This window comes from Vicugna pacos, chromosome X (genome assembly GCF_048564905.1).
Source record: "Vicugna pacos chromosome X, VicPac4, whole genome shotgun sequence".
Lineage (NCBI taxonomy): Eukaryota > Metazoa > Chordata > Mammalia > Artiodactyla > Camelidae > Vicugna > Vicugna pacos.
This window is the reverse complement of record NC_133023.1, coordinates 94929852-94947182: the sequence shown is the minus strand read 5'-3', so window position 1 is coordinate 94947182 and position 17331 is coordinate 94929852. Positions and strand designations below refer to the sequence as shown.

Below are 17331 nucleotides of genomic sequence, written 5' to 3'. Positions count from 1 at the left end.
GACAATGACATAACAATTATTAGTCTCTCTAACTGTAGTTAGACTTCAAAAATGGTCCAAATGGATATAACATAATTTATTTAACCATTTCCTGACTGTTGGACATTTATAAGTTGCTTCTAATCTTTTTCTACTATAAATAACAGTGGGCCCTTCTGCATCCCCATAAGATCAGGGAAGTAAAATGTCTGAGAGGGGAATGAAACAGGATAGAAGGGATCAGGGCACAACCAGTGAAGGAATGACACAGCAATTGAGGACAGGACAAACTGGTTAGAACCAAGATGGTGGAAGATTTGACTTCCAGTAGACCTTGAGTCTCATGGCACACCCACAGGTGCCATGACAGTTCCTAGGCTGACCATAAAAGGTCAAAGAGCTGGCAGGGGCTTGATTGCTGGAAATCCCTGCCCTGTTCCCCAGAGTAGTTAGAATAATCCTACTCATTACCGTATGAAATTACCAAGCCCATAAAACCTAACAACTGCACCTCGTAGTCACTCTCTCTCTCGTCTTCTAAGTCAGTTTTCCCTTCTGAGTGAGAAAGACTGCACTCTATCTATGGAGTGTCTATCTCTCTAAATAGACTTGCTTTCACTTAAAAAAAAAGAAATAACAGTGTAAAAGAACCATATTTGTGCTTTTCACAAATTGTGGACTATCTTCCTGTGCCACATTCCAAGAAATAGGGTATTACTATACCTATGGCTCCTTTTAATGTCAAGAAACAGCTTTCAAATCGATCTCCATTACATTTTTGGAGGGAAATATGACTGTATCTCTCAGTCTTTTTAGTGATCATATCCATTGGCCTAGAAATTCTACTTATAAATAATATCCTACAGAGATACTCTCAAGGATTCACAGAGATTTACACGCTATTCACAATAATACAATATTAGAAAATACCAAATATGAACCAAAAGGGGACTGGAAAGGGAAATTTGTAGTGCCTCCATACAATGGGATACTAGAGGTATTAATATAGTACAAAGTCCAAGTGAAAAAAGCAAGTTACAGAAAAGTATGTGCAGTGCTATGCCTCTTTTTGTTTAAAAATTAAAATATTTACATGCATGTTAATATCCTAGTGGGAAAAGTCTGGATGAAAATCTTAATGGTGATTATTTCTGAGAGCAGAAATTTCAGGAATTTTCTACTTTCTAAGTAAAGTACTTTGAGTATTTGTTACAAACATGTATTAATTTCATTATCATAAACAGTGGCAAAAGATAAAATACAAAAGAGTAGGTGATACCAATTTCAATGTTAACAACAATGTAAAAGTGATACAGTAAGAACAACTGCACTAGACAATTACCAGCAGTAGCTATCTCCATTAACAATTGTTTTTCTTGTTAAGTGCATAGGTAAAAATGGCCACTTATTTAACATGTATATCTCTAGTAACTAGTAAAGTTAAAGTTTGTCTATCATGTGTGTTTACTCACGCTTACATTTTATCAAATGCAAATGATCCTTAAAACATATTTTAAGTTAGTGTGAATTTAAGTCTCCAGAGTAATCATGGTGTATCCATTCAAAGAAACACTGGGCGACTTAGATCGCATCTCTAACTAGATACATATTACACTGTCTCGGTACATATAGCTCCACCTCATACAGCAATATATGAGGGAACCAGTTTCACTCCTCCCTCATCAGATTAAAAGTAGTAATATTAACAAAAAAAAAAGTACTGCTAAGTTAACAGGTCAAAAAACAAAAACAACTTCCAACATAAATTTCAAGAAGGGGTATCTTAACTTGTTAATTGCCAAACAGAGGTCCCTCAGAAAAGGGTCCCCTTCTTTGTACAATGCTGTTTCTATAGAATATATACACTAGAAAATCATCAAACTAACAGAACTCAACACAAAGCAGACTATTTCTATCTAATGTACTTTTAAAAGGCAAATGAAAGATGATGAAAAACAATGCAGAGCACTCCACCTAGTAACCTCCCCAAGTCAGCAACACAGTGGGTTTCCCTTCATCCTTCGAGCAGTAATTCACTTGCTCACCTGTATTCAGACACTTACACAGCTAATGATTTCCCTGGTATTGATACTCCCTAGATACAGTCCTTCTCCACCAGAGTTCCACCAGACTAAGTAATGAGTTAACTTATCTCCTATGAATCCAGAATCGTACTATTTATGTACCATCCTTGGGAAAATTGAGAAAAGAATCACTTGAGTTGTTCTCTACAAGGCTTAATTCTCTCACAGGACCCTGTTTGAGAAAAGCTGCAACAGAAGGACAAGAAGTCTTTCTCCTTTTGTAAGAAGCGTCATGGAAAGAGCATTCTCTTTCTGCCAGATTTTTTCTTCACCAACACTGATATGTACACCCCCAAGCTCAAAATTTTCTAGTGAGTTTTTTTTTTCTTTTAACTCTATTCAACTGTTCTTAAAGTTGCAGGAAATAAGTTACTTTATTAATGGAAGGCACAGGGCACATCAGTTTAAGACAGGACCAGAACAGAGTTTCCTGACTCTTAATCCATTAGGGCAATGAGGAAGGAACACTTATTAGTAAGATGATTAAGTAACAGAATAATTATCTAGGACGGTGGATTGATGCTAAAAGTAACCACAGTATCCTATCCTCTTTGCCTGGTAGCACTGGTGATCTTACATGCTCTTGTGTACTGAAAACTTCAACAATCTTTTTAGCTTCTTTTTTTTTTTTACAGCTTCTTTTTTATAACATATAAGTTATAACCACACTATCCATTTCTTCCTCCCTTTGAATAATATAAAACTTTTACTTTGCACCTATCATCCTTGAAGGTACATGCGTTCAGCATCAATATTAGTTCTAGCCTTTGGGCTTTATTTCTGAAATTAAATTTACATTAGTTGCAGACAGCTGCAAAAAATTCTGGCAATAAATATGGCAGAGGAAGTAGAATTTACATACATTACATTCACAAAAGAGGGTCTGATCTTTTGCATATCTTCATACATAACATTTAAGGGATTAGTGTTACATCTCAGGATAATTTTCCACTTTGCAGTAAGACAATGGGAGCAATCAAGCTATGTAAACTAGAGTCAGTGACTGACTGCGCTTTTATAGTTAATGAAGTAGAAATTTACGAGGGAAATAAAAGTAAAGAGGTAATGTGAAGAGCTTTTACTTCTCTCTTGTAGAAAGTTCTGGTATGGAATAAAGGCAACTATCTATAGGGTTAGATATTTGCTTAGTAGGAGGGAGCTGGCAGGAATAAGTTCCTCAGAGATTCAGACCCATTCTTTCACCTTCAAACATCTTCTAGTCGCATGTATAGTAATTTCTATAATTACATTAAAATGTTGTTCATTTTCATTAATTGCCTTTAAAAAGTATATTATCTAACACTTCTAAAAATTAAAAAGTTTCTGAACTGATAAATAAGAGAAGTACAAATTAAACTACGGGGTGTTCCTCAATCATCAAATCGGCAAAAATACAAAAGTCTGGCAAATATTCTGTCAGTGAAGCTATGAGGAAATAGATACTCCCATAATTTAGTGGTTAAAATGCAAAAGAGCATAATACCTTTGACAGGCAATTTAGCAATGTAACAAAATTACAAATGTATTTACCCTTTAACCCACTAATCTCACTTCCGGGAATTTACCCTACCAATATACCTATGTATGTATAAAACTGGTTAAGTTCAAGGTTAATCACTGCAGCATTATTTAGGATAGCAAAGGATTGAAAACCCTTTATGTTTTCAGCAATAAGAGACTGATTAAATAAACTATAGTACAGTTCACAGTATGGTACATAGAATACTATGTGGCTGCAAACAAAGAATGAGAAAACTGCCTGTTTTGACACAGAAAGATCTCCAGAATACAGTTAGGTGAGAGAAAGGTGGGTATAGAACATACATAGCATGCTACTTTTAAAATGAGAAATAAGAGGCAAATAATATTTTATTCATATGTGTGCTTGCATTTGAATAAAGAAATACTATGATACACAAGACACTAATAAAAATGATTACCTATAAGGGGCTCAGGGGACAGGTGGATGAGTACAGGAGTTAAGAATGTGACTTTTCGATGTATATGTTTCTATATAGTTTTGATTTTTGAATCATGTGAATATATATCTATGCCAAAAATTTAATGAGCAAATAAAAAGTCCATGTTACAATGTGAAAACAGAATACAAAATTATACATAGACTACAATCACAACTATGTAAAAATACTATGCATAGAAAAAAAGAATTGAAAAAATGCCCTAGAATGTTTATAGTAATTTTCTTATGTGTTAGGAGTACATATCATTTTTTTTCTTCCTTTTCTTCCTTGCATTTTCCATGTTATCTATAAGTATATATTTCTTCAACAGGAAAAAGATGCTTCAGTTTTTCAAATGTTTTCTTTCATAATGCACTTCACTCAATAAGTGACTTTTGGTTCTTAGAACCCTAACATTCAATATACAGAATGTAACAAGAAAACGAACACTTACGAAGATAGCACTATGGCAACAGCATCATTGAGGACACTTTCACCAAAAAGAAGTGCATAGAGTTCAACATCAACTTGAAGCTCGTGGAATATGGCAAGAACAGTCACTGGCAAGCAGAAAGAGTCAGAGGAATATTAAGATATTACAAATATAACATATTCCCCTCCATAGATGATCATAATAGTTATTTAAAAATTCATTTCTTCATCTCAGAATTCAATCCTAATAAACATTCTCCTGCCATATTAAAGATTCAGTAATTTTATGTCAATATTTTTCTTTTCCCCTAACTGTGTATGTGCAGTATCTCCTTTCTCTCTCTTACAAACAGCTGCAAATAACCTTGGAGGACTGAGATGGCCTACATTCTTCATGCAAATGCTAAGTCTTGTCTTGTACATTTCTTTTCCATAAAGAATACATTCAGAATTTCTTACAGACCACATGATCATTATTCTTCGATGAAGAAGACTATTATGAAAAGCATTTCCTGCTGCAAACTTCATTTTTTTTCTTACAACTCACTTCTATTTGACTTACAAATTTCAAGCATGCCATGTTAGCAAAGACAGTAGCAAATGAAAACACAAGTTTGGTTTTTGGTTGGGTTAAAATTTATGACCAGAATTACAGCTGCTATATTTAACTTAATAAGAAGCCAACTATCAGGCTATTATAGCTTGAGAAGAAAAAAAAAAAAAACTCTTAGGCAACAAACATGAGGATTCTTAGAAAATCAGAAGAGATTGAAATTACATTATAACTTTAATTGCTGAGTCATATATAGCTCTCTTGCTAAATAAACCTAAGCAGACATGAAAGATTATTATAACCAGAGTTGGGAGCGCCTCTTCAAATGCCAACCAAAAACCAGGAAGCTTGCATTTTAAAAGATATAGTTTCTACTGCAAAGCATTTCATCTGGAATATACTGATACAAAAGCTAACCAAGAGAAGGAGAAGAGAGGGCAGGAGAAATGCTGTAGAATTTTTAAAAGAGAACCTATGGCTCACACTTCTATCAAGTGAACAATGGCAAAGTAACAGAATTATTATAGGGGCAAATACCCCTGTAATTCAGAAGAAATATAAGTATCCAGCTTTATATAAGCAAAACAGTTTTACTTGAGCCATTCTGGCAATACTCCCACCAAGACAAAACCAGAAGTTTTAAGTAATGTAGCCAGTCCAACAGGCTCAGATTTCTTATGTCTTTTGAAAAGTCAAAGACTTTGCTTCTACTGAGAGAACACGGAAAACAGAGACCTTGGAAAAACCATCCCATCTTCATACTGATACTGGGAACAGCTGTAAACAATACAGGGGCAGCCTTGCCTGTCTTTAAGGAGGTGAAGTGATTTTCAATTTTAAAAAGGCCAAACTACACAAATGCCTCTCTACAATGTCCTCTGAACTTTTAAGATCATCTCTTACAGAGTATAGAGCATATTTTCCTACTTTTTATAATGCCCTCTGTTATCAAAGTTAACATAGGAATGCAGAGATAACCTCAGAATCCTACCTTTAATTATGCTGTATGATAATTAAAGAAGATTATTAACTTACACAAGGTCAAAAGGTAAAACAGAACAAATCTCTACCAAGGATCTGAAGTCTAGTAAAAGAAAACTTGCGTCCTTAGTTCAAAAAATGCTGTCTGTGCTCTTATCCCAAAGTCTTCAGCCTACACATTCTCTAAATTCTTAATTTGAATGTAGCTGTGAAGCTCACCAGTACTATATTAGAAAAACTACAACCTAACTCAGCACAACTAAATTCATCTTCTAGACATGCTAATATCAAAACTATTTCATAATCCGAAAGCCCATTAAAAAAAACCCAGTTCTTAAACGTATAGTATATAGCCCACCAATGACCCCAAATCACATATGTTGTAGCACAACGGCCTTATAGCACTCATTTAAAAACTGTTTTTCTTACTCTTAAATGCAGGCAGCTGAATATAAATAGATTTTAAGGGAGCTGTTTTCTAGCAGCTTGAAAGGAAATGTGTAATTATTACCCATCTTAACGAATATAGTTCATTTTCTCATATACTCAAGTCACTAGGGAATAGAGACCAACCAAAATTCTAAAGAAAATACCTTACAGTCCTTGTCTAAGCAGCATCAAATTGTGGACCAGTAAGAGGAAATAAAAAGAAAAAAAAATATGTGCTTAAGCCAAAAGGAATCATGAATTTTATTTATTTTTCTCTCCACAATTGGAAAGTATGGTAATATGGGGGGTACCTAATCCTGAATTCTACATCTCAAAGGAAGAAATAGCCACACGTGCTTTGATGGGAAAACACTGTATGCCTTAAGTACTTAAGCTCCACTTTCATGTCAAACATACCTGGATCAGTTGCCGATACGATGGCACCAAACAGCAGGCAATCTGTAAAGTAAAAATCTCCCGCGAGTTGTCCAGTTACTTTCATCAGGGTTACACAGCCATACATAATTGATCTGTTCAATAAACATATTTCTACTTTAGAAAAAACATCAACTGTTAAAGAAGTTAGAATACAGTAAGATCAGAAGATCGGTCCACTGTAGTACTTTCTGACTAATCCCAAATTTGCTTCATGTTACTTAATATGGTAATACCTCAGCCTCAAGGAAAATTCAACTTATTATCTGTGTGAATATATTTTACTGCAAAAGTCCTTAGACACATTCAAGAATACAATACTGCATAAATCAAATATGCATTACTTTTAAATTACAATTCGAAGGCTAAAAGTGTTTTAAGCTTCAAGTACTCACCCAATTACGAAACAAGAAATTGCGGTTCCAAGAAAAGCGTATGCTAGGATAGACCCAAGGTTTCGAAAGAAATGTCTCTGACAAAAAAAAAAAAAAGTTACACTGTGTTAGAATACTCACCAATTATTAAAAAAAGGGTTTTTTATTCTAATGTATTATGGTTATATTAAATGCATTATTCATTAAAGGAAATAAATAAGAGAAAGGATTTTTATATAGGCACAAATTTCAGCAACTCAAAAGGATAAGGAGAGAGAGGAGGGAGGGAACCTGGAAAGAACTGCCTGTTCAAAGTACATGAAATACAGAAACACTTACTCTCTTCAGACTATATCCTGCATAAAATATGATAGGAGGAAGTAGTATGTTGAAAAATACTTCTGGATCAAAAGTAACCTGTTGAAATAAAGAGTTCTTTGAGATGAATTCCTTCAGATTTCATATTACATTAGCAAATTAGCAAAAAGAAAAAAGAAAAAATGTTAAACCGGCAAAAGGCAAGAATATTACCACTGTGGTAACTGAAAAATATTTCACACAGGGTAGCTGTTGTTCCACTGCTCAACCGAATGACAAGGAGATAGCATTGGAACAATCAGTTAAATTTTATCTGTGCAAAGTATGTTAAAATACTATGACAGTAAAAATCTTTAAAATAAGAGAAAGCATGAACACATCTTTGCTTTATATAAAAGAGACCCAAAACTGGTTACATAAAATTTGGGGGTACAGCATTACTGTTGGCAAGAGGAAACAGACTTCTCACATAGGTAACATCTCTAAAGGTATATAACCTAATATGGTAAAAAGTTTTTAGTCCTGAGAGCCCATTCCTTTCAATATGTAATAACACAGATGCCCCCTTCTGTTCATAAGGCTGTAGTGGGATTTGACATGAACACAAAGCAGCTACACACATACCCATGCTAAAATTTCACTTCCTAGAACTTTTAAGGACCTGGAATTTTCCACAGGTGGAAAGAACTCTTGCTGCAAAGTAAATTTTAAGTTTGGATGAAATTTTACAAAGCATTAAAGATGGCCAGGAACACAACCAAGTAGCTAGAAAAGCCAGGTCCTGCCAATGTAGAAGGCGGAGACAAATGGCCAAGGGTGGGCGAAAACAGAGACATGAGCAAAGAGACCCTGAGAAGTTTTAGGATGGAAACTATGAAGGGAACAGGAGAAAGAAGCGCCCGGTATATCCGGGAGCCAGTAAGACTGCAAGCTAACCAACGTCAAGCTTCATGCACAGTGTGGTACAATAACTGATACTCAGACGGAGGCCCCTGAAGTTGTGCTAGATAGTGAGTCAGAGAAAGATTAAATTGTGCTCAGTATAGAACACAATCAAGACAAGAAAGAATTCAAAAAATATTAATGGAATATTTTAGGTATTATCAAATAAACTCAAAAGTGCTGAAGTACGATAAAACTCCAAGGGCCACAAGCAAATTGGAAGAAACACTTATAAATTCAGCTTAACTCAATACTGGTCACCATTTATTACAATTGTAAATATCACAGAGTAAAACAAAAAGGGTTATAGTACTTAGCCTCAATCAGAAAATGAAACTACAGACATGTCAATTTCCTTAGCATTGCATTACATTCCTTAATTGAGGTCGAAGACTGATTATTCTAAATATTATTAAAAATTCAGTCTTTTTCTCCTGAATCAATTTGCTGCTATTCTGTACTTTAAAAAAAAGTCCAAAGATTCCCTTTAATGATGAACTTACCTTTCTAAGCATTTCATTATCTTGAACGTTATTGAGTTCATGTGAACTAATCTCTCCTTTCAGTGTATATTCATAAAACTTCCCACTAACATTTACCAATAAGGTAGTTGGGCTTGACTGTACTTCACAACTCAGGGTCACATTATTTACATCACTTGGAACATGAATGCCGTATCGAAGCACAAGGCCCACCAAAAGACCTGGAAATAATAAAAGAATAATATAAGCTCTTCTTTTAGACAGAGACTATTTCTTTTATACCCCACATATACCTTTAGAGTAATTCATTTTTAGACCAAATGCAGTTAAATTTTAAAGTATTACTAAATTCACAAATCAAAGAGTGGGACAGGAGAGAAAAACATTTCCTAGGGTAACAACACATATCATTGCATTCCTAGGTCAAGATATAAGTGATTAGGAAGGTAACAAAATGAGGAAACACTTTCAAAACATCTATACACAAAATATGTTCCAAGCCGTCCCAGCCTGACAGTATAATCATATTACAAACGTGTTTACCACATCCATCCATCAAGTCACAAGACTGTTAAACACACGCATTTCTCAAGTTATTCCTCAAGCACATGGCTGGCCAAATAATACACATTTTACAAATTGGAACATCAATAATGTTTGTAGATTGGCTGAGTTCCCCTAATACTAAAAGGTCAGATTTTAATTTTAAAATATATGTTTCAAAATCAAAACATGGAATAGAAGTTGTGACTCTGACAATTTATCAACATATTGCTAGAATTTTACTTGTTGATATTTAAATATTCATAATGTTCTAGGTACTCTAAGCCTACATTGATCAAAATGTTTCATAATGAATTTGTTGAGATATAATTCACATACCACAAAGTTTACCCTTTTAAACTGTACAGTTCAGTGGTTTTTAGTATAGTCACAAACTTGTATATTGATCACTACTATCCAATTCCAAAACAGTTTCATTGTTTCAAAAAGAAACCATAGATCTATTAGGAGTCACTCTCCATTTCCCCGACCCCAACTCCCATCCCCTGGCAACCACTAATCTACTTTTTCTCTATATAGATTTGTCCATTCTGGACATTTCATATAAACAGAATCCTATGTGACCTTTTATGTCTGCCTTCTTTTACTTAGCATAATGTTTTCAGGGTTTTTCATGTTGTAGCATGTATCAGAACTTCATTCCTTTTTATGGCCAAATATTGTTCTATTGTATAGATATACCTCAACTGCAAATTGAACTCAAACGTCTGGAACTTTCCTTAACTCTACTCTTAGTTACATTTCACCTCCCCATCTCCTTTCACTCTAACCAGTCAGCCCTTCTTTTAACATATGTGAATGGACTACTACGCTAAGTAGGCATCCGGGGTTCACAGATGAAAACAGAAAACATGTATCTAAGCAAGCCCAAGGGAGTGGGACTTTCGGAAAGTCTTTCCAGAGGTGTCAACTAAGCAAGTAACAAAGTAAAAGAAAATGGTTCTCCAGGTAGGAAGACTAGTAATACATATCCAATCAAGGAAAAGTAAGAAAACACAGCCCACTTAGGGACTCATAACTAGTTCTGTATGGCTGGGATATAGAGCAGCAAGAGTTGAGGTATGAAAGCCTGGCAGGAGCTGAATCATAAAAGACTTTGCATGTTGGGGAAGGGAGTTCAGACTTTACCCTGAAAACAAAATGAAGCCATAAAAAGGTTAGAAGCAGCGGCTCGACATCAGATTTCTGTTTTAGAAAGACTGGCCTAGACTACAGAGGTTCAGAAAGGCCAGAGAGAAGGCCAGTGCAGTCATTCAGGCACTAAGAGTACAGGGTCGGATCTAAGAGAGTAGATAGGGAGAGAGGGGGTTTTTTAGAACGTATTATCTTGTAGAAGGATTTGGTGACTGAGTAGACAGGGAGGGAGATGAAAAACTAAGAGAAACCTAAACTGACTTGGCAACTAGGCAGGTAATTGGCCTGGGCAATCAGGTGGGTAGGAGGGTCAGTCAGTGAGACAGGGAACAGAATGACAGGGGAAAATGCGCAGTTCCGTTCTGGATATGTTGAGTGTGATGTACCCATGACACACACACAGTTGAGTATGTGGGATCTGGAGCTCAAGGAAGAAGGGAGTCCCAAGTGGAGATATACACTTGGCAATCATAAGATAGTTGAAGCCACGTGCAGATAAGATTACCTAGGGAGAAAATAAAGTGGAAAGAGGGCTATGGATATATATGCCCAGAGTTTTATGCCAAAATTAAAGGGTTGGTAGGGGAGAAGGAGATGATGAAAGAGTCTAAGAAAGAAAAGCCACAGGAGTAGGAAGAAGAGAGGAGGAAGTGATGAAAACTAGCAAATGCTGCAGCAAAGTCAAGGAAGATGGGCATTAAGAAGTGTCCATTGGGTTTGGCAACAAGGAGGTCATAGGTGACCTTGGTAAGAGCAGTTTCAGTGGAGCGGTGGGGGCAGAAGCCAGACCAGAGTGGGAAGTGATAAAGCAGAAATGGAGAGTGTAAGAGAGGTAGCTGGCTGGGAAGGAAAAGGAAGCAGAGATGAAGGAGACTTCTGGTCAACTTAGAGTCACACATACTTTTTTTTAAAGTGAGCAGCAGTGAGTAACTGGTAAACAGTACAATGATGTTAACTCTAGAAAGTTTTAACAAAGGTTCAGACAAAACAAATGAAAGAATATTTCCAAATCATATATCTGATAAGGGGCTAATATCCAAAATATGAAAGAACCCCTACGACTCAACAGTGCAATAAACAATCTGATTACAAAATGGGCAGAGGATCTGAATAGACATTTTTCCAAAGAAGACATGCAGATGGCCAATGGTGCATTAAAAGATGCTCGACATTACTAATCATCAGGGAAATGCAAATCAAAACCACAGTGAGATATCACTTCACACCTGTTAGAATGACAATTATCAAAAAGACATAAAATAGCAAGTGTTGGTGAGAATGCTGGGAAAGGGAACCCTTGGTGCACTGTTGGTGCGAATGTAAATTGGTGGAGCCACTACGGAAAACAGTATAGATGCTCCTCAAAAAATTAAAAATAGAACTACTATATATGATCCAGCCATTTCAGTTTTGGATATTTACCTAAGGAAAATGAAAACATTAACTCAAAAAGATATATGCACCCCCAAGTTCATTGCAGCATTATTTACAATAGCTAAGGCATGGAAACAACCTAAGTGTCCATTTATGGATGAACAGATAAGAAGATGTGGTATATATACACAATGGAATATTATTTACACATAAAAAATGAAATCTTGCCATTTGAAACAACACAGATGGAACTTGAGGGCATTATACTAAGTGAAATAAGTCAGACAGAGAAAGACAAATACCATATTCTCTCTCTTACATGTGGAATCTAAAAAAAAAGCAAGCACAATAGATACAGAGAACAGATTAGTGGTTGCCAGAGGCAGGGGGACAGGGATGGGAGAAATGAGTAAAGAAGGTATAAATTTATTTAAAATTTAAAAAATGATAAATGAAAGAGACACTTTGAAAATATCTCACCCCCAAAAAACAAAATTAAAAGTGGTATCTCGGTATCAACTGTGTTTGAGAGACATAACCTGGGAGAGAAAAGGCTATATAGATCCACAGTCACCTTGCTTATATGATAGAGAAATAGCTCTTTTCTCTACTATCCCACAAAACCTCCCAATTAAGAGGCTCAGTACTAAGTTATCCCCTTACATTTATGTGTAAAAATCACAGTTAAGCTACTACAAATAGTAATAATAGCATAAATTATTTCCATGTCCCCAAACCCAACTGTGTAAGGAAGAATACCCACTAGCTCTACTGTACCCCGAGCCGATGCTGAAATATCATTGGATGCCCTAGGGAGGGCTCAGCTCTTGGACAAATTTGAAACACACACCTTGGCAGTTAAAACACCAGCAAGGAGAATAATTACTTAGTTTGGAAAAAATTAAGATCCTTTTACTACAGCATCAGACAGCTGAAAAATTGGAATTTCTCTGAATAAAGCTGACAGATCAAGTTAACTTGCGTTCTGTGAAAGGTCAAATCCTAATCACGGAGTTAAAGCAATTCTCAGTAAAGAGAAAGTACACAAAAGGAGTGCTTTGTTAAGGGAATAAGGCAGAAAATTCTAGCCTCCCACATAGACAGAAGCACAAAAATATTGATATCATGGAATTTAAAATTACCACTAACAGGCAACAAAGAGTACAAACCACAAAGAGATATCTTTCACAAAACAGAGAAGTCTCACCCCTCCTATACATTCCTGACCTTCTTGTGCTGGAGACTCTCCCAGGGACAGAGAACTCAGGATCACCCAAGGCCCCACCACTATATGAGCCTCACAGTAAAAAGTGGTTTTCTAATAGAGCTCAGCACATTCTTCCCGCTTATCACACTGGAAGCCTCTGATAGTCAAAAATGGAAGGAACATCACTGGGGTATTAAGGGTGGCCAAAATTGATATTTCTACAGGTTAAAAAGTATATTTACATATTGTGTATGCATATATACACACACACATACACATATATATACATATATGTGTGTTTATATAACATTTATTTACTTCTTGAAGAATACTGTTAGAAGAAACAGACTTGCAGACATAGTAAACAATCTTATGGTTACTGGGGTAAGGGGGTGGGAAGGGATAAATTTGGGAGTTTGAGATTTGCAAATGTTAGCCACTATATATAAAAATAGATTTTAAAAGTTTCTTCCGTATAGTACAGGGAACTATGTTCAATATCTTGTAATAACCTATAATGAAAAAGAATATGAGAACGAATATATGTACGCATATGCACGACTGGGCCATTGTGCTGTACACCAGAAATTGACATAACTGACTGTACTTCAATTAAAAAAAAGAATGCTGTTAGATTGTCTTAAAAGCTAATTCAATTATTATAAATCTCTCAGTCATAATTTTCTCATCTATAAAATGGGGATAAATGACTTGCCCAACATTATTTGGCATTAAGTGACAACACCAGAATTGAAATCTGGGTTTTCTATTTCCAAAGCCTCCATAATTTTCTAATCACCTCCTTGCTCTCGTATCACCACTAACTTGTTCTCTGGTGGTTTAGGTCTCCTTTCTCTCAGAGCCTTCCCTCACAACCCACCTCCAAAACCCCTATAACTGTAAGTATTAACTCCTTCATATTTGATCTTATGAAATCTAGAGCAGTAGAGGGTAGGAGAAAAAGCACAAGTTTGGAAGTCAGACAGATACATGAATTCCAGCTGCATCAAAGTCTAGTCTCTGGTCCTAGGGTAGATAACCTCTCACTGAACCTCAGTTTCCTCATATGTAGTGATGATAATACTAACCTGTTGTCTTTACAGATAGGTTTTCTCTCTCCAACATAAGGTAACATGGTTAGGGGACTAAGAAAATGGGGCTCCTCAGGCAGGCTGTGTTTGAAACCTGCCTTAATATTTCCAAGTTATGTGACTTCAGGCAGATCATTTAACCTCTCTGTGCGCCAATTTCCTCATCTGTAAAATGGCAAAGATATTACCCATCTCACAGGGTTGTTAGGAGGTTTAAATGAAATGATATTTGTAGAACACCTAGCTGTATCTAACACATTATAATGCTCAGTAAACACAACCTAATAAGTCACTCGATTGTAAGTGCTTTGTGGGTAGGGATGATGGCTCACATCTGTGTTTCCCACTATAGCTCATACATCAAAGACATTTAATAAATATTTATTGATGAATCACATGAATTAAACCTAGGACTCTAGATGCTGTAGTTTAAGGCATAATAAATATTACTTTCCTGTCTTTTGCTTTTTATACCATCTGTAAGCACACTGCAGTGAGTGATCACTTTTCCGACTTACAAATGGTGACTCACTTTTAAGCTTCTTAAGCAAGCTAGCCCAATGAACAGAACACTTGGGTGTTTTGACATTGTGTTTGTAACTGGAGCAATTAGGCTATATTACAACCTAGAAACTGACCACATTGGCAATTTAATCTCCCTTTTTAAAAAATAAATTCTTTTAAAAATATTGATTTATTATTATATTACTTAATTATTTTTTATTTTGGCAGGAGGGGGAGGTAATTAGGTTTACTGATTTTTTGTAAGAGGATAATCTCCCTTTTTTTGACTCTTGCTTCTCAAAAAGATAAAGGAGAGGCTTATTTTAAGTAGCATTTTTCTGGGATTTAGGTAGCTAAGCCGACATCACAGAAATAAAATCATCAGTGGGCTGAATCTGGGGGGTCTGGACATTCCTAGAGTACCAAGCCTTTCAGTCTGGGAGTCAAGCTGAAAAATAGAGGTCTTAAAATAATATATTAACATAATAATTATAATGGTACAAGAGTTGTAAGAAAAGGTAAATGGCAGGTGGTAATAGGATTAGAAAATGTCAATTTCCATGGCATTGAAAATACTTTGACCCAATCCCATCTATTCTCAAACTGGACTTCAGAGTCAGTCAGGAGGCTGTTCCACCACACCCTCCGCCCCAGCCCATACTGAGAAAATGGCACAGGCTAAAGAATGCCAAGTAGTGGCAAATCAACCCAATTTGTTTCCCAGACAACACTCTTTCAGTGTATATTCCACAAGAGATGCCCTTGTTTTTCCTTCAGAAAATACCAACACCAAAGTACTCCATCACTTTTCATTAACTTTGAAATGTCAAGAAATGCAATCAGTTATCCCACCTTTCAAGAGTTAGAAGAGGTTAATGATATCAACTACCAAAGAGCAAATATTTTCAGAGCTAATTCTAAGTCCCTCCTTGATTTTTATAAAAAATACTATGTCTGTCTCTTAATGTACAAGACTGAGCAATTAAAAGAACTATTCTGAGCCTAACCTGAGAAAATGCAGTGTTAACAGCAATAATAGTAGTACCGCAGCTCTCATTTACTGAGCATTTACTTAGGGGTCAGGAACTAAATTAAAAACATTTCTTCCTCACAATAATTCTACTATCATTGTTCCTAATTTGTAGATGACAGGATAAGAGGGTAAGGGACTTGCCTAAGGTCACACAGAGCTACTGGCACAGTGGGACAGGAACCTGGGGCTGACTTTAAGGTGGGGGTTGGAAAATGACAGTGGCAGTCTGTTTTTGTATGGCCCGAGAGCTAAGAATGGCTTTTACATTTTTCAAGGTTTGTAAACAGAAAAAAATAAGAAAACGCAACACATTTTCACAACACAGAGATTGATGTGATACATGGAGCTGACAATATTTACCATCTGGCCCTTTACAGAAAAAATCTGCAGACCTCTGGTATAAAGCCTTACATCTTTAACCACTTAATCACACCATCTCTCTATAGGAAAGAGGTTTCTGTGATTGGTTCTTTATTTTAACACCGTAATACTCACTTGGTATTTAATGGAAATTAAGATGCCTTTATTTTCTTCATATGCCCTGTCTACCCAAGAAGGATAAGTTCCTTGAAGGCGGGGATCATATATTTCTTTGTATTTTCTGTGCATAACACAGTAGGCTGAGTAGCAAATGTTTGTTGAGGATAGTAAATATATCATACACTATTATGCAGAGATATTATATAAAGATGTACAGCTTATCTGGCCAATTTAGCTTCAGGAGTGCTGCAAATAGAATGCAAAAAACATAAAATATGAAAACCACCGAATATGTCTAAAAACTAAGACTCCCAGGGAGCAGAGATATTTTGCATACAGGTTTAGAATTTTATTACCTTACAAATGAAAAATAAGCCTGAGTTTATGCATTTTCCTGATGCACACAATTACCTTTCCTTGCTATGCTACCCTTGAGCTGCACATTCCAGAAGTCCGTATTTACTGGAAAGGGGTGGAGGTTGGGGGAGGGGGTGCGTGGAGAAATGTCTTTTTCTGCCAAGGCTTCTCCCACCTATCTGCAAGTCTGAGAAACAAAGCTTAACAAGCTCATCAGTTTAAGCCTGTTCCAGATGAAGATAATCTTCACTCATGTACTGCACAGAAAGGACTGTCTGCCCTCATCTCTCCGGCCATATATGTCCTCCCAGTCATCTGAGATGAAGACAGTCAGCAATGTGCATCTTTTCCTTTCATGAGGCCCCAGCACAGACCAAAATGCCTCTGAATCCATGGTTTGATCTGCCCTTCTCTCATCATGACCAAAAAATAAAGATAAATAAGAAACCTCAGAAAGGAAGCACAGAGGCACAAGGACTGAAGCCATTTACTCAACGATCTGTCAGTAATCACTGCCACCACCAAGTCACCCATAATACTGCATATGCGTGGTGTTCCTAATTACTGTTTGGCTGAACTGTCCTGATCATCCTATAGTACAACACAGTGCTGGATGA

General features: G+C 36.1%; 1 protein-coding gene across 1 annotated transcript in view; it reads right to left on the bottom strand.

Annotated features, from left to right (window-relative positions):
- Window positions 1–17331, bottom strand: part of SLC9A6 (solute carrier family 9 member A6) — a 50328-nt gene that overhangs the window by 31884 nt on the left and 1113 nt on the right. The window contains exons 2-6 of the mRNA XM_006212140.3: window positions 8992–9191; window positions 7568–7645; window positions 7250–7326; window positions 6837–6949; window positions 4479–4584 (exon numbers count right to left, since the gene is read on the bottom strand). Coding sequence (XP_006212202.2) covers window positions 4479–4584; window positions 6837–6949; window positions 7250–7326; window positions 7568–7645; window positions 8992–9191 — 574 coding nt within the window. The remainder of the gene's footprint in view (window positions 1–4478; window positions 4585–6836; window positions 6950–7249; window positions 7327–7567; window positions 7646–8991; window positions 9192–17331) is intronic.